Here is an 18,006-nt window from a genome sequence, read left to right as displayed (position 1 = left end):
CCCACACAAACCCCATGGCTTTCTGCTGCTCCCCCTGCTAGTTGCCTTTGTTTTCATTATAGAATAAATTTTAAAAAAAAGAAAAGAAAAACAAAAACGTGGGTGGGATACGGAGAGGAAAACTAAGACAATTAAGGCAGGATTTGGGCACTGGCGGGGAGCTGCCGTAGGTGGTGGGTATTAGCAGCAACAGCTGCTGCACTTCCCATTAGAGGAGAAAGCAAAGATCGTCCCTGAAAGGATGGGTCTCAGGCAGGCTGGGAAGGGAGCAGCGGCAGCAAGCCCAGCGGCGTACGTGTCCCGAGGTAAGCAAGGGGTGGCACGGCCAGTCCCAGCCTGGGTGGCCCTGGGGACCATGGCCCTGATCCCCACACCTGAGGGGTGAGGAGTGCAAACGGGGGCCTGTGGGGGGGAATGGAAAACAGGGGCACAGCCTGGGAAACTCTTGAGGAAAAGAGCAGCTGCTCAGAGGCGCTTTCATGCACTCCTGAGAGAAATTATATCCAGCAAGCAAGGTCTGGGTGTACCTAAGGGGGCAAGGCTGACTCCAGGAGGAGGAGGGCATCCCATGCAGGGGCTGGGATGTTTGGTGAAGGCTCCTGTGACTCCCACAAGCATCTTCTGGCATGTAACTGTTTGGAGTGGGATGATGCTCAGCTGTGGAAGGGTAAACTGCATCTGTCTGCTCCCTGGTTCAGGCTGGGCACAAAGTGTTTTGTTTGCAATGGTGGTTTGTTAGAGACAGCTAGCAAGTTCCAGAAGTGTTAGAGATAGAGGTGTAATCTAGACCTCCTTGGTCCCTAGTTTCACCTGATTTATTTACGTCTATTTATTGATAAAGCATAATGAAACCTCAGCCAGGAAAAGCTGCACGTTGAAAAGAAGATGTTAGAAAGAGCTACATGAAAAGCAGAACTACCTGCCTTATGGTATGGGCCCTGCAGCAGCTCTGGAGGTCCAAGGGGAAATGTTTGCCCCATGGATCAGGTTTTACATTTGGGCTGGGAAGGGTGGAGGGTGCTGAGTGTGATCACACAGAGTCTTCTCCTCCTGCTAAACACCACAAGGCTCTTCAGGCCTAATCTTGCCCGACCTCAACTTCACAAGAAATGCAGCTCCATGGGCGACTTCACAAGAAAAGCATCCTCTTGTGGGGCCTCCCCTCTTCCAGACTCAACAATTTACTTCAAAATTTGAAATTCTGTGGATTGCTGAAGTGGCTCCATGCACACAGAAATCATTTATTCTCCTTCATTTAAAGGCTGTGGGAAGGGTGGCTCTGTAGCTTGGCTAATTCAAAGGCACCAGGCTGCCGAAGCCACTGCTTTGAAGTGAACCCGCCCGTTGTTTGGTGGCCATAAGATGGAGGAGGGAAGGAGAGCGCACATGGCCATCGTCAGCTGGGCATGCACAGCCCTGTGCTTGGTCTCCTGCGCAGCTGCCTTCTCTCAAGGCGCCAGCCCTTCTGCCTGCACCGACATGATGCCCAGGCATCTGAGAGCCCAGCTCCACAGCCCCAGCAACAACTATGTGACTGTCCACACCAACATGTCCTTCTACTCCCCAGGCGACAAGGTTCCAGGTAAGGAACAACTTCTGACTTTGCGTCTTAGCCCAGCGATGGAAAAAGCCCCAAAGCAACTTCTAGTTCTACCTTGTGGCAGTTCCGTGGGCAGATTTTCAAGTTAGGTTCAGCTGAGAGGCAGTGCTCCCCAGCCTGGCCACTCACCTGCTCATCCCCATGGCAAAGAAAACCCTTCAGAGGGCAGAGCACAGGCTCTTGCATTTGTGCCGGGGCGGGGGGGGGGGGACCCAAACCTTCTTCCTGAAAAATGGCTGCATGTTGCCTCACAAGTGTGGTTAGCAGCTTATAATCAAGGGGCAAAAAAAGACTCAAGCAAATTATTTTTGCAGTTTCACAAAATTAAGGGTAAAGTCTGGCCTCTGGCGTTCAGCATGTCCAAGGCAGGCTGTGACAACAAAGCAAGTTGAATTTTGTGTGTGTGTGTGTACAGAGTTTTCTTTTGATTTCTGTGCCACCACCGGAAACCCCACTGCAAACAACTCACCCCACAGCTACTATACAAATCGCTTCGTGTCTCATGTTTTGTCTTTGCAGTGACGGTGAGGAGCACCCGGGATTTTATGGGCTTTTTGCTTCAAGCTCGCAAAGTCTCTAACGATGAAATTGCCGGCACATTCATCTTCATTCCTCCTGGTTCCAAGCTGTTGACTTGTTTTGAAGATGGTGATACTGTCACCCACTCGGACAAGTCACTGAAGAGAAACCTGTCCTTTGTATGGAAAGCACCAGACCAACCCATTGGAGACATCAAGTTTTTGTAAGAACGTGTTGGCTCCTAGCCAGAATTTGTGTCTTCTCAGTTAAAGGCTTGGCTTTATTTTTCCATCATACTTGTCCAGCACAGTAGTTTATGTATCTTGAACCCCATGTAGCTAAATACTTATCAAATGCTACAACAGTATCCCAGATGGTACATAAATTGCCATTTATATCTGCTGGGTAGTGCTGCTTTTTATTTACATGGTCACTATTTTCTCAGTATAAATACACTGGAAGATGACAGCCTAAGCACTTAGGAAATAGAAATACTAAGGCATAAAGAAAGAACTGTGATCACATTGCCTGTCTTTCTAAATAAGACAGACCATAGGACTTCCCCGCCTACAGGATAATCTTGTATATCACGTCTTAAAAAAAACAAATATATATATATATATATATATATACACACATATATAAAATAAATAAATATATATATATATTAGTGGGCTTTTTTAAAGTGAAATGTAAACAGAATTATTCATAGTAGGAAGACAGAACAAGCACTGGGTCAAAACTTGACACTCCTGTTCTGCGCCAAAGTCCCAAACGGTCCAAATAGTTTGGTTCTGATTTGGAATGAAATTACTCATTTTCTGACTGGCTGTCTTAGAGGTAGCCTAGAGATTTTTCATTTTGGAAGAAATTGAATTGTTATGTTTTGACTTCACAAAACCACTTAGAAGCTGCTTGGCCAGATCCTTGGCTGCATCCCAAAACATAAGTGTCCTGGTGAGCTCCATGGCTTGTGCATCTTGTCATGATTCAACACAAATTCATTGAAACAAAAATATTGCTGCTCAGCATTTCCAATTTTGTCTGTTGTTTTAGATCAGGAAATATTATTAAAAACAAGTAAAACTCAAGCAGCTGAATAAAACCAACCCAAACCCAAGAGCGTCTATTCCCACCCATTCACACTGGTGCTTTTGTTGTCCTCTGGCTTTTGACCTTCCAAGCTGACTTCTGATAGCATCTCCCTTTTCTCCTTACCACAGCATCTGGAAAAACTCCTTGTCAGGCTTAAAAATGCCTCATAAGAGTTGGTCTTCCTTAAGCTAATTCTCCAAAGCAGCTGAACAATCTGAGCTGAAATTCTCCCAAAATCGCCAGGTTAAAGGTGGCTCTGGATGAATGGTTAAAGGTTGGCCAAGAGCAGCTTTGGCACCTGCTAAAGCAGAGTGTTAGGCAGGCTCAAATATCGGAGGGCTGAGAAGAGAGACTTTTTTTCCTACCTATTCTGCTGTTTGTACAAGTTAAATTGACTTGTTTTAATTAGTAAATACCACTGTTGTTTCCCTGCCTACAGAAGATTATAAGCAGAGCTATTCCAAGTTTTCCAAATGTACTTCTATCAACACAGCGAATATAATAGGTTTTTTTTTTAAGTTCCCACACATTTCTTTGACTGACCTTAACTATGAGTGGTGATTCTTCACCCAGTAGCCTTTTTATGGGACTTGATATCTTTTATTTGTAATACAAAACATGTGACAGGCTAATCCTTTAAAATATTTTTGTGCTGCTTCTGCCTTCGGATCAAAGCAGTCCTTGTGATTAGCTAAACAGCTGGATGTTTTATTAATGCTATAGAGCCCGTAAATTCTTGCCTAATTATGTTTTAACAGCATCTCCGTAGTCCAGTCATACTTTGTTTACTGGGCAAAGATTGAATCTGCTATCGTAGCTCAGCGAGGGCAAAACAAAACGCTTGTTGGCAGTGGCGAGAAGCCCAACCCCGAAGCCCCTGCACCCTCACAAGAACTGGCTGACCCACATCCCACAGGTATGGTGAGCAAAGGTATGGGGTTTTTTACTGACTGTTTATCACAGAGTAGCTTTACAGCTTATTCTGGGCAAACATTGAACACAAGTGACTCAAATAAACCGGAGGGACCTGAGTTCTTCCCATTGGGGAGGTCAGGGATGGCTGTGGCGAACTCAAAGTGATGGCACGGGTCAGTGTTTGAGGTGATGGAGCCAGTCTTGAGGAGGGTACCAGAAATATAAATGGGGTTGCCAGATCTTACAATTTCAATGCAAACCCTAAAATACAAAGTTCTTTAATTAAAATCTCAGCTCCTGTGGACAAGCAAGTGCAATTAGCAATGCTGCCTAAATAAAGGAATATATTTGTCTCTAAATGTGACTATTGCCCTTCAGGTATTTACTTAGTTATATTTATATGGTCTCTGGTCAGTAAAATGCTCCAACAATTTATGTATACTAAAATCAGATGTGTTTCTCAGCATTTTTGGCATGGCATCAAGACCAAGTTTTAATTATTTCATGTTAATGTAATTCAGGCATCAGGCTTTAATGCTTTATTTTCTATCTGGGTTCCCACTTTAAATTGACATGAATATTGAAAAAAAAAAAAAAAAAAGTCACCATAATGATCCTTCCTGGCACATGTTAGCACCAAGTGGGATTTGAAACAAACAAACCAAAGACAATTGGCTTCTGATCCTCTCTCCCTGCTTCTTGTTTTGTGTCTGTGTTGGACAAGGTCCCACCTCTCCTGCGGCTGCCACCAGCTCCCTGGTGCCACCTGCCAGCCCCACTGGCATCATGACAACACTGGCACCAGAGCCAGGTTTTGGTGTGGGCTCAGCTGCCCATCCCATCGCTGAGCTGAAGCAGCCAGCCCGGCCGGAGCGGGCTGTGTCCAGCCAGAGCAGCGGATCCAGCAGCTGGGGGCTGGAGCCGTCCCTCCCCACCCAAGACCTCGGCATGGCAGACACCTTGCGAGGTTTCCTCTCCCTGGATGATGCCTCCAGCTACAGCATCTCTGACGGGTACTGCCCCAAGCCCTGATGTTGAAGCTAGGTGGTGGCAAGAGCTATTTCTCCAACCCTTCTAGGGAAGAAAAATGCAGGGTGTTTCAAAGAGAGGGAGACAGTTTCAAAGCAGTATATTTAATGATGGCAACACTTCACAACTACACAAAAATTTACAAATGGTTTAACAAGTTATCGAGCAAGTTATTATTTGAAACCATGCCTTGCCCTTTCAAGTGGTAAGAGTTTCATTCATGGGTGGTTCATGGTTGCAGAGATACAGTGATTTCAAATTGGGTCCCTCTTTTTGAAGCACCCTGTGGTACTGGTTTCCCTGTGGATGAGTGAGGGCCTATTTAGGAAGGTGTCTGCAGCTGGGGGGAAGGCAAAAGGGAGTTTTCTTGCCAGCAATTTTAGAAATAATCCTTTGGAGACTGCACGTGACAGTGACAGGGAGAAAATCCAAGTCTTAGAAGGTTTGGATCATATGAGCTTTCATGCAATGTTTTACACTGTGGGTGAAAATGATGGAAATAGGAATAAACGATCAGGTGCTATTAAAATACAGCCCCTTACAGTCTGGGTTGATTGTGTGCATCCCAAGGCTGCACTAGTGAGTGGCACAATTCTCAGAGGATGCAGATCCTGCAGAGCCTGGGGGCTTCCACGTGAGCTGCAGCGACAGGTATCACTATCACTCACTAACCTGCCTTTCCCGTGTCTGTGTTTCAGAGCAGAAAGCGTTGCCAGTGCTGCTACACCACACTTGTGCTTGATGTGTAATGGAGATGGGCAGGTAAGCAGCAAGGATGTGGAGGGTGTCTTCTCCAAAGACAGAAAGGTCTAAGAGAAGATGAGGATAAAACCTCTACTGCAACAGAGCACCAAGGAGCCCACGTAGGTCTCATAAAAAATGTGAGCATCTGGCATAGCTGTGGAAAGAAGTGGAGAAATGAAAGCAAAAGAAGAGTTACTGCACAAGGCAAGACCAGAAGAACATAATGAAATAAAAATACTGAGAAATTAGGCAAGAAAGGAGAGTAGTACAAAAAGAAAGGAGAAATGAGGTGAGATAGAGCAAGGACTTCCAAGACAATTCCATTTGCTATCCTGAAGTCCAAGATCCTGCATTATATCCTTACGCTATGGCATTTGTATTTTGAGGGCAAGCAATCCATATACATACAATCCTAACTTTGCCAGGAGCAACTTTGCAGTTTGCAGTCCAGCCACTGAAATGCTTTTATTTGCTACTCATATTTTACTAGCAACTTCAGAAACCGTCTCTTCCACAAAGGATGCTCTGACCCTCCCAAACTTTGGTTCACAGCTTGCCAGGGCTCCTACCTCAGCTTTGTGCTCCTGTCACACTGTCTTCCCAGCAAGCTTTAGAAATTGCTAATGACGGTAGAGGGTGAGAGTTTCTCTGGTGTAATTAATGGATGTGTGAAAAAGCCTGCTGGGCTGGACAGGCTGGAGAGGTGCCAGCTACTGAGGGCCAGATCCAAATCTCAGTGGAGCCGAAGAAAAGACTCCAGTACATTTTATAGGTTTTGGATGGGGGCTCAGGTGCACAGTGGGAAGGGAAAAATTCAGTGGGGGCCTCCTAAATTGTACAATTGTTTCACAGTCAGTCTTGGATGATATCTGCAGCAAAACCTGGGCTGCAGAAGTGGCATGGAGTGCCCATCATTTCATGATGGATAAAAGAAGGTGTCTGGCACCGAGCAGAGCCCCTAGGAACAGGAGCAAGCAAGAACAGTCATTCGCACTAAAATGAGCAGTCAAGCAACACTGAGAGGCAGCAGGTTCCAAATGGGCTGTGTAGACTGAGAAAGCAAGAGGGGCTTTGGGAAGATTGTATGTGACTGCTCTAAAACCACTGACATCAAAGGCCACCTCAAGTCTCCCGGGTCCCTCTGCTCCATGATTGAATCCACAGTCTCAGAAGGATGATACTGAATGCCAGTGGGGCTGGTGGGACACTAAAGCTTGGTTGGGAAGATCATGCCTGTCCTTTCAGCATGACTCTGGCATCGCTCAAGGTGAGAATCATTTAATAAGTGATTTTTCCTGTGATAACGATGCCTGTGAAGAATACCACCACCACCATGGGAGTTGCAGACCTTTACCTGTGCAAATCAGTGACCTCCTTCTCTGTCTGTGCCCTATACCTCTGCCCCTTCAACCCACTCTGCCTTGCCCCTGTAGGTCCAGCTCCCAGTGCCTCCTCTTTCCCACGGCAATTCTGATACAGACAGAACTGTGCTGAATCTGGCTCATTTCCTAAAAGCTACTTGAGTAACTAGGTGATGGAGCAGGGTTATTCCAAGGCCAGGAGGGGACATCTGGGTGTCAGAAATACAGAGCTGAACTATACTGTGACGTAGGTAGTGGATGAGAATCTCATCAGACCCCTTTCTCTTCCCTCACTGTACATTTTGGTGTGTTTTTGCTTTCAAAGGCAAGTACTGAGAGTGAGGCCATCTTGAAAACCTCCCTGCATGCAACAGCATCTCCTACCCTTCACCTACACACTCACCTGGTTGATGCTGCCATGACAACATCCTGGTTTGGTGATGCTAATGCTGCCAGCAATTTGTCGTTGTCTTCAAGACAAATGGCAGAAAGAAATCTGGCACTGCAGCCAGATGAGCCAGGTTCCAGGGGTGAGGAGGAGGAGGAGAAGGAGGAGGAAGAGGTGAGCGAGAATACCCTGCAGTGGGTCACCAGACCAGCTCCTGATTCTGCTGTTCCGGAGAAGGGGGAAGACCCTCGCAGAGGGACCCAACTCCTAGCAGCCCAGCTCGGCATCCTCCTGGTCTGCACAGCCGTCCTGGGCCTGGCTCTGGCAGCCGCCTTGCGCTGCGTCTGTGCCCAGCATTGCCACAAGCGAACCGAGGTCTCCTTCAGTGAGCCGGACACCAATGTCATCGCTGTCAGAGAAAATGGGGAGGTGGTGCACTTCCGAAAGATCCGAGAGAACAGCTTCGTGCTGGTGCAAGCCGAGTACAACTGGGTCAGCCCCTCGAGCAGTAGGAAGAAGACAATCATCTGACCACCTGCGACACTGAAAGCAATGCTGCAGCAGCCAGTGATGGTGAAAATAGCCCAGACTGCACAGCACAGGCTATAGGAAGCAGCAGTAAGGTTCCTGTATGTGCCATTGTATAGGTAAACAAGCTTGAAGCAGTTCAGAGAGAGGTGTTAGCCAGAAGTATCTAAGCTACAGCTGCTAAGAAGATAGAAGTTGATAGATTGTTCAGTGCATTACACTTACTGCAATTAATATCGTATATCTGCTCATTAGATGTCACTGCAGCCATGACATACACCGCCTCTGTTGCCTTAAGGGTGCAGCCAAAAATAGAAATTCTTCCTCTGCACTGTAGTATTGTCTCCTATTTAATCTAAGTATTCAACTGTTATATTTCTTTCTAGGAACTAGAAATCTGGGATATAAACCAAACCATTCTCATTTAAGAGCTTACAGTTTTGATTCTATGTCCTTGGTGTCTCTCAGACAAAATATTTACCAGTAGTTCTTAAATTTCAATTTGAAAATAAAATGCAATAACTCATTAGTGGAGAACATTGATCCAAAGAGTGCTGAACTGATCTATGGGAACAAAACACAGGGTGGCAGATACCAGCTTTTGGGGGAGAAACATGCTTCCTCATCAGGTGCAAATGGAAGAAAACCTTTCCTGTCCATTTGCACCTGATGAGGAAGCTTGTTTAAGCCTAACAGCCAGCATTTACTTGGTCTTTTACTTTGAGTCAGCTCAGTAACACTCTGCGCAGGAACTCAGGCTGACAAGTACCCTTCCCAGGTCACTTTGGAGATCCCCAGCAAAGGCTGCGTGGAAAGTTTACAGCATCTTTGTTCTCTGAGTTTGTGCAAACTTCTCTCTGACCATGGGGTTTTCTGCAGGAGGCCACTAAAACTGCCCTTGGAAAACATGAAGATCCTTGACACCTCCTAAGAAGGAGAGGTGATGACAGCAAGGGTAAATGTTGATTTTACTGCAGTTTGGAAAGAGCCAGAAATAGCCCTGATACCAATACTCTTGAGATGAAAATTTTAGAGCCTTTCAGAGAGAAGTCACGCCTTCTGGTATCTTTTTCTAGGGTGGAGGGGCTCAGATGGTCCCTAAGCTGTGTAATGGGGTACAGACTTAAACTCTGGTGCTGCATGTTATTTCACAGCCTGCAGCACTAGGCACTGCTGAGCTAAGCAGACAACAAGGGGTCCCTGAAGGCTCATGGCATCTTTTCTGGTGACAACTTCCCCCTCTGTCAGAAGGGTTCTGTGGCTGTCTCCAACTTGCTGGCCATCTTCGAGCCTGACAGTCAGTCAAAACTCTTCCCTCACACCCTCCCTTACCTTGCCGTTGAATTCAGAGGAGTCACGTGGGACATAAATTAATTCTGTTCAGCCCCCTGCAGTGTGATGAACATAGTGCTTCTTTTGCTAATAAAGACTTCTATTAGCATTCAGAAAGAGATGGATTCTGACCATACTACCATACAGTGATTAATGGCATGATGTTTTGCACTACACACATGGCCAAATTTCTGTCACATTAACTTCTAGGCCTAGTGACCCTTTTACAAAATAAATGAGTAAGAAAATAAGTGTACTCACATACAGAACTTGCACAGGTGAGCTTGACGGTCTTAAACATCTTCACTTTCAAGAGAAGGGTGGCCACACCATGGCCCTCCCACTGCAGAGTAACCAAGGGTAGTGCTGTAATTGAAAAGACATTTGTTTCAGGATACAGAAGCATGCCACATGAATGGTTTTATGTCCAATAAGTTGACCTTAAGAACTACCTACTAAGAAGTCTATAGGTTTTAAAGTACAAGTCTAGACACTTAAAATTGGCATTCCTCTCCTATGTCATGTGCTTTAGAAAGAAATAAAATTTCTGTAACCCAGTGTGGCTGAACTGTGCAGTGACTAAAGCAGACTGCATTCAAGCCATTGTTAATGCAGCCAAAAAAAAAAAAATCCTAATTAACTGAGAAAATAGGTCAACAAACTCTTAAATATTTAAAGAACTATCACATACTATTTTAAAAATTTTCTTATGATGGCATAGCTGTTTATGAATAAATTACAAATACCTATGTCCTCTTCCACTATCTTTCTAGATTTAATGTTACTAGACTGGTATAGCCTTAAAACCATAACCTTCATTTCCTTAGGACTTTCCCCATGACCCAGCACCACTTCTTGCCAGGCTGACCAGAGCAAGTGAAGACCACATGGAGATGTTTGATTAGGGCAGCAATACTTCAACACTACTCTGCCTTACTGCCCAATTCTGCCTTCTGTTAAATTTATGCAGCTCCAGTCTTATTAGTAGTAAAACCAGTAATGGTGAGCTCTGAGGGACACAGCTCCTTTGAATTAGTAATGAGTTTTGCTACTTTGTGGACTTGGCTGAGACCTAAAGTGCTGGTGGTTTTATTCTTGACTTCTGAATGACGTTTCGTTTATTGTAGTTGCCACGACAAGAGGGAAGGAGGTTTTATCTCATCTTAATACTGTTAAAAACATGAGCACTGATTAATTTATTAAAAGGGAAATCATTCAAACACCCCCTATTCTTAAGTGACTCGCCTTGTATGGAAATTAACCTGTGCTCACGTTTGGAACAGATTCAGGAGAAAAAAAAAGACAGAATTAGGAAAAGAAAGACACAAACCATTTTATTATTTACTGGAGGAACAAGTGAGAAGATTCTACTTTTTCCCCTCTCTAGGTACATGAGTGTGTTGGTCACATCTGCTGGAACTGGAAGATCTCGGTTCCTCCAGCACGGGTCAGCCTGCAGCCGTCGTTGGCCCACATTACGCTGCCATCCCTCAGCAAAGTGACAGGGCTTTGGATCAGAATTACTGAGAAAAGGTGTCAAAAGCAGCTCACATTCAGCTCTAATGCACATCTATCCTGAGTCTGTCTCCCCAACAGACAAACAGGCATCAAAGGCAGTTTAGGCAGTGAAAATTCCTACGGCTTAAATACTCTGATGCCTTTACAATACTTGAGCTGTCCTAACTTCAAACAGACAAAGATTTAGAAATAACTAACTTGTATACAGACATATTCCTTCATCACACCTTACTTGCACGCTCATTTTCCTATCTTGTGTCACCGTGATTCCTACTTTCCCTCTGCTCACAAAAATATAAGCCACTGCCCTTAAACCATCAGTCCTGCTTGTTGAGCATACAACACCATCACTCACTCTTCTGCTTTTCCATGGTATCAGAAATCATTTTGGTTTTGCCCATCATCAAGTTCTTCCATAAATCTGTTCCCCCTCTGCTTTGGAGAGGATGTTGTCTCATGCAATACTGCACGTGCTCTACTAAAGATGACTGACAAAACTGCAGTTAGCAGAGGATGGCAACCTTCCCATATGTTAGTGGTACTAGATGTAACGTGGAGACGTTGCATGAAGCAACATGTTTGGCTCAAAGCTTGGTTAAGTCACCATGGACATTTCCTGCGTTGGTTGCATTGCCACTAGTAAGCAAAGAAACCAAACGCGCTGATCTTGCCAGCTCCAAAATGGGTGACAAGACTCAGAGGAGAAGCCACAGGGCCCTGGGGGCCCAGCTGTTGTGGTGAATAGGGATGCGCAAGCCCAGGCTCTCAGGAGAGGGAGCCCTCTCTCCAGGCATGATGGAGATCTGGCTGGGTGGCTTGGCCAGCCCTTCTGGCACAGTTTCTTCAACTACTTAAAGACCACACAAACCAAGGGGGGCAAAGCAGCAAGGCCAGGAACCCAGAGACCGAAACATTCAGCAGAGCTCCCCCAGCAAACTGAGCATGGGGAGATGATGCCTGCTCTGCCCTGCTGAGGGGTGAGGGTTCTTGCTTTCCCTCACTCCTCATGATTTGCCCCTGCTTCAGCCAGTTCCTTGGCAGAGCACATGCTATTTATGCACTTATTTTTAAAAAACAATGAGAAATGTCTGTAAAAAGATGTGGAGATGCTCTAACAATTCCTGCAATATTCAGCTGCAAAAAGAGCTGCTTACCAGCAAAACCCAACAACAAATTAGTGACCTGACCTGCCCAGCTGGCAAGCAACAGAACAGCCCCCTCATTTCTCCTGGCAAACTGGACTCCTCTGCTGCCACTGCCGTGGTCTCAAGGCTCAGTGTGAAAGTCATTGCGCATCTGGGCAGCTCTGCAGGGCACCCCTCCTTTCTCTCCCGTCCCCTCTCTCCTGCCAGCTCCTCCAAGGCATCGCATCACCTAGGAGAGGGCAAAGAAGGACCTGGGGAGTCATGACTGCTCTCAGACCACATGCCACTCAGGGATCTCTCCCAGCTTCCTCCTGCCACCAAATAATTTCCCATTCTCAGGTCTTGTCATAGCAACCCTCTTTTCTCATTAGTGTATGTGTGACTCTCTCAGTAAAGCATTTTGTTATATGATGTATGAAGGATCATGTCTCAAAACACATTATACTGTATATTTAAGTGCATGTTTTGCTTATTTACTGCTGTGCTAGAGAATGTCTCCCTTCCTCAGCAGGGCAGGCCCATAAAGGATATATCAGCTCTGACTAATGATTATTAGTCCATCCCAAGGTTATGTACCACAATCAAATAACATGTAGGAGAGAAGAGAGACTCCAGCTTACTCTGCTAAGGACAAAGATCACAGATAGTCTCTTTGAATCTTCAGATTGCAATATCCATTACAGATTGCCACCTTCTAATGCCCAAGTATAATTTGTTGTTGAGAAAATGTGTCACTAATTCAAAGGTGAGTCAAAGATCAGGCTTGCTGTATATCAGAGGATGTTGATGTACATTAGGAAGTGACATCCAGGTACCAAGGACATAAGGCTGTTGGTATAGAGGGAAAGCCAGAAGATGTGACTTGCTGATCTTTATTATGCAAACACATGGTCCAAAGTGGAAAAATATTTAACCCAGTCAAGTAAAGTGTCACCAGTAATTCCCAGGACCTAACGCTGCACAAATGCTACGTGTCAGCTGAGTTAACTGCAGTCTCGACTCTGGCAACAGACAGTGCAGGCAGACCGACCCTTGCTGCTGCAGTTCGCTGGGGAGGGTTGAGGATACGGCAACAAAGAGAGAAAAACTGTCTCCTGGGGAATGCACAGCATCTGCCTTTCGCTCACTGCCCCGGTTAACCGGGCAGGCTGGCAGGCAGAGACTCCCGTGTAATTCCCTACTCTGGGCCGAACCAGAAGAAAATAAAGCTACGATTGCCATCTCACATACATCTCCTATTTAATTCTAATAAAGAGGTAAACCCGACGCGGGCAAACGCTCCCCCGTTCCCGGCCCCCCCGCCAGCCAGCGCCCGGCCCCGCGCCGCCGCCAGGGGGCAGCGTTGTCCCGGCGATGGCGCCGTTCCCCGGCGGGCGGGGCAGTTGGGGGGACAGGTAACGTTCGTCTAATTATATTTATCAATACACACCAGTTACTACCAATCTCCAGGCTGGCTGAGTTGCAGAATCCCCGTTAAAGCAAAGAATGCAGCCCTAACATAGAGTTGCAGGAACAAGTGAAGAGACTCCTGGAAGGCAGCAATCCACCACGCTCACCGGCTCCCTGTGATTTTCTGAGCTGCAAACAAGAAAAAATAAGGCACAAAACAACCACAAGTCCAAATTCGTCTCTGGAAGTCAAAGTACTGATTTGACTTTTGATTTTTAAGGGGAAACTATCATGATTTTTAAGCAATAATATGCAGAAGAGATGAATAGCTCACCGGGTCATTTGCATGATTTATTTGGCAAAGTCTATTAGTTCTTTCTGGAGCAAATTAATAATTCTCATATGTTTGCCAGTGTGAATTTAATGTAGGCTAAAAGGTAACTGAGAGTTTTCCTCAGATGGGAGTCCATTCAAAATAGAACAAAAAAGATGGATTTGAGAAAAAAGCTTAATAAAATCTTCTTTAAACGACACCACTCAAGGCTTGACTGTTAATCAAAAGAACATTACTTACCTTACTCAGCATCATTGGAACCAGAATCTGGCAGCAAGTTTTAAAAAGTAACCCTTTTCTCTTTCTTTACAGTCATAATTTATAGCAGCTGAATTATTGGCGGTAAACACTCTTTTCCTTCTGAGAATGTATTGTTCTTCTGGGATTGTTCAGAGCAAACTTTTTGTTGCTACAACAATAAACTCCTAAATTTGGGCTTCTGAAAAAAAATTAAAGTACATTCCAAGCACCAGCTATCCAAAGAATACCACTTACTATCTTAACAGACTAAATTTTGTTTTATTTTCACTAGTATTGGAAAAGATTGAAATTTCTCAATAAATTTATTTTTCAAACATAGGAGCTGCTGCTTGCAATACACTGGAACATGTTTATATATAAATCAAAGCAAAAAATCCAAACAGGATGAATTAGCAGGGAGAGTTTGCTGTCAAAAGTAAAGAGCTAAAGAGGCAAAATTTATTCCTAAATAACATAGAATATAATGGTTTAATACACATCCTGTTACAAGTGATAAGCAGTTTTTCTACACGTGATATGCACGTTTAATAATAATTTAAAAAGCTACCTAAAAATCTTCTAAAAAAATGGTGCCAGCAAGACTTGAGTTTTCTTGCTTTTTAAATGAAGTCCTGATGGATAATTTAAATGAGATCATTTGGGAACATTGACATCGGGTAGTATAGCTACATAAAGCTCTTTATGGCCTTCATAATCAGAGAGGTTATACATTAGTGTTACGCATCACAAATACGTGTTTCCTGATCTGAAACACGACAAAGTCAGACTCCACAGGCAGCATCTGCTTTCATTCTGCTCCCCCGACTCACACATCCCATGTCTCACAACTCAGCGATGTTTTTAACATTTGGGGTCAGAAAGAGGGGAGTTTGTGAGCACAGGGTGACAAAATTACCGGGGCCTTGGGGAAGGCCCGCTCCCACGCTGCTGCTTGTGTGTGGCTGCGGGATTCAGCTCCGGCGTGGGGAGAGATCCGACGAGCTGACAAGAGACAGGCTTCCCACATTAGCACTCTGTGAGCTGCATCAAATAGAGTTATCATATTAGGTGGCTGAAATTGTGTCACACTCTTATTTTCAGTACGCTGTTATGCCTCTGGGATATATTTTATTTATCAGGGAGTTGCACCTATACAGAGATGGTGTAGGGGTTTTCTGAAAAGGGCTTTAAACAACTCACTGTGAGGTACCTGGAAGACTGTGGGTATGTTTTGGGGAAGGGGTAGAGTGAAGGAGTGAGCCAAATCCTCTACCTGTATCTTTTTTAGTCCTGAGCCACTGTTTGCAAGTTACAGTTAATTTTTCATACAAATTGTGATCTGAAATATTTAACTAAATATATATTTTGTCATTTTTATAAATAAAAATACTGAGGTTCTCCTGAAATTTCTCTAATTTAAAGCAATATTATGAAGCAGAATAGGCGAGAATTTGCTGAACAACTTGGTTAAACATATCACACAATACTAGAGGATTGCCCAAAGGAGTATCCAGCGACTATATACTGGATACAGTGGTGAGCTGTGGGCCCACGTGTGCGCAGGCACTTTTGTCCAGGGGAGCTGTGAATCCTAACGAAGAACATGAGAATCATAATTTGATGTGTAAAGTTCTTCAGTGTCAGCACAAAAGGCTGATTTCTGCTTCCTTGAGCAGCGTCTTGGAAAGCTGCCCTGGCTTCTCGGTCACAGTTATCCTGTCATGCTGCTATGGGATGAGGTCTCTGAGAGCATCTTCTCAGAGGTGCTCTCCAAGCAGATGAGAGCATCATCTTGGTGATGACGCCAACAGGTTCAGTTAGGGACAGTTAACTGGGAGAAGTTAAAAAAAAGGGGGTGTGTGTGGAATTTAGGTTGAAGATAGGGAAAAAAAGACACTATATATTTTGTCAAACACCGTTGGCAAAGAAGTGGCAAAATTACAGGCGGAATGCACTAGGAAATAAGATACAATTTTGTAACATGTTGGGCATGGGCTGTGCAGCAAAGGAATGGCGAAGGACTGGAGTCACAATGCCAAGAAACAGAAGGAGCACAGAATTGCAAAAGCTTTTGTCAATAGAATTTCATACCCGATTATTGTCATGGGACTCTCAAATTTTATTTTCTGCAATTCTTCTGGCAAAAGGCCAGTCCTCACATGACCTCCACAATTTTTTTTAATCCTGTCAATGAAATGGTCTTTCCTTTGAGGCAGCCCATTTTCTTCTAAGGGAGTTGATTCTCCTCAGAATTTGGAACTGTTTAATAAGAAAACTGACCATAAATAGTCATTTTTCTCTTATAGACATGAACTAGTATCAGCATGCTAACACCTGCAAGCCCTGGACTTTGTTACAATTACATTGGATGCAGCACACCCACAGAGGATGTCATCCAAAAAGGATTTTTTTTTCTTCTGAACTGGGTGAAAAATGGTTGTGCCAGGTGGCTACTTTGAAGACAGGTAAAGAGCAGACAATATGCACCAGCATGGGATCCATGTGAGATGCATGGCCTCTTCTACATGCTGCATCTGTCAGGTCCTGGCTGTCTCTATGGACAGGGATCACCATCTATTTCTCATCTCGTGCCAGCTTCTGGTCTGGGCTAGCAGTGCAGAGTCACAGCTGATTTGGACCTACCAGATATCCTAAGAATTAACAGGTTATGTTATTACTTAGCAAATCCAGGTCTTGGGATCAACTCAGTGGGGGTCTTTTCTGCATAATGAAGCCAAAGGCCACATGCCCTCCCTGCCCAAAACTGCAGTCAGTGAGGTAGGCGGCAGGGAGCAGAGCCTGATTCAACAGCAGCTATTGCTCATTTTCTTGTCACTCTACAGGTCACTGGCTGGCAGAAATCTCTACAGAAATGCATCTAAAAATATTCTGAAAACTTGGCCTCCATTGATGAGAAAATTAAGTGGTGACTCATGCCCCCATCAGCTCCAGACTTGATTACTGCAATTTGATGGACTGAGAAGCTGATGCTCCACAGAGACAGCAATTTGCTCAGGGGAGCAGGCAAGAGGCCTCATTTGCACCAATTGTTTCCAACACATCCTTTTAAACACTAACAAATTCAATTTCACTTCTCACTGAAGATCTCTCTCTCCACCTGTCTGGCCAGGGGACAATGTAGAGGCAGCTTTCACAACCTCTGCAACAGCTCTAGATGCCAGCACGAAGCAGACCTGCCTGCCTTGCACTTGCATCTCCTGGTATTGCTTTCTCTGGTCCTGCAAATGTAAAACCATGGGACAGTCCCTGTCAGTGCTACTCCAGATTACTTACCATCCAACAGGGATGTTTAATAAGAATTTTACAGGAACCGCACTCAATAAACTTTGAAGAATTCAAAACGCTTCCTCAAAGAAGTCACAGCCTCGTGATCACAAAAGAGAATGTGGTTTAAGCAAGAAAATGTCAGAGAGGTGACAACCTCCCACTTCTGACATTGTTCCAATAAGATACTGTAGTTTTGGTCTGAGAGACTGGGGCTACTTGTGGAAATGGGGACAAAAGAGATTTGGTTTATTAGATGCTGGAAAGGGCAGGCCATCAAATCTGAACTAAAATACTCTTCCATTTACTCTCGTCATGCACTACATTATCACTGAGCTTTGTTAGAACAATGGCAGGGCTTTTCAAACAGCTTCCCTGGGGAGAGCGCTCTGCAGCGTAACAGCCCTTTTGCTGGAGATGTGCAAGTGTAACCACGGGCGGAATTTAGTCTCTTGTCTATTTAACGTGTTTGCAAGGGACTGTATGTGTTTCTGGCACTTTATAATAATACTAGTAATATAAATGCATTTGGATTATAACAAAATGGAGAAACTATGATTTAGCCTCTTACTATGCTGTAATTC

The 18,006-nt window shown here is 44.6% G+C and overlaps 2 protein-coding genes across 4 annotated transcripts in view; one reads left to right on the top strand and one right to left on the bottom strand.

Annotated features, from left to right (window-relative positions):
- Positions 1–17,991, bottom strand: part of ZNF827 (zinc finger protein 827) — a 198,649-nt gene extending 180,658 nt beyond the window's left edge. For both annotated transcript variants that reach the window (XM_065061919.1, XM_065061921.1), the window contains exons 1-2: positions 13,604–17,991; positions 9,773–9,877 (exon numbers count right to left, since the gene is read on the bottom strand). The gene's annotated coding sequence lies outside the window, so the exon portion shown is untranslated. The remainder of the gene's footprint in view (positions 1–9,772; positions 9,878–13,603) is intronic.
- On the top strand, positions 36–9,759 carry REELD1 (reeler domain containing 1). Of its 2 annotated transcripts, XM_013371785.3 has the most exons (7): positions 36–305; positions 1,262–1,582; positions 2,120–2,342; positions 3,973–4,130; positions 4,854–5,142; positions 5,857–5,920; positions 7,589–9,759. In XM_013371785.3, the coding sequence occupies exons 2-7, from the start codon at positions 1,363–1,365 to the stop codon at positions 8,180–8,182; spliced, it is 1,548 nt and encodes a 515-aa protein (XP_013227239.3). In that variant the 5' UTR covers positions 36–305; positions 1,262–1,362; the 3' UTR covers positions 8,183–9,759. The 2 variants fall into 2 exon arrangements, with proteins under 2 accessions (XP_013227239.3, XP_064918009.1); XM_065061937.1 differs by lacking the exon at positions 36–305 and having other exon boundaries at positions 512–1,582.
- Positions 17,992–18,006: the final 15 nt, after the last annotated feature.

The sequence above is a fragment of the Columba livia genome, chromosome 4, assembly GCF_036013475.1.
Source record: "Columba livia isolate bColLiv1 breed racing homer chromosome 4, bColLiv1.pat.W.v2, whole genome shotgun sequence".
Taxonomy (NCBI): domain Eukaryota; kingdom Metazoa; phylum Chordata; class Aves; order Columbiformes; family Columbidae; genus Columba; species Columba livia.
Note: the sequence above shows the minus strand (reverse complement) of the source record. Positions and strands in the feature narration are given on the sequence as shown.

What these genes read in the sequence shown, in the direction of transcription:
- REELD1 (XM_013371785.3), top strand. Translation starts at nt 1,363, where the DNA reads ATGGAGGAGGGAAGGAGAGCGCACATGGCCATCGTCAGCTGGGCATGC. An exon ending in CCCAGGCGACAAGGTTCCAG is followed by an intron (nt 1,583 to 2,119) that starts GTAAGGAACAAC and finishes TTGTCTTTGCAG; the next exon opens with TGACGGTGAGGAGCACCCGG. An exon ending in GGCTGACCCACATCCCACAG is followed by an intron (nt 4,131 to 4,853) that starts GTATGGTGAGCA and finishes GTGTTGGACAAG; the next exon opens with GTCCCACCTCTCCTGCGGCT.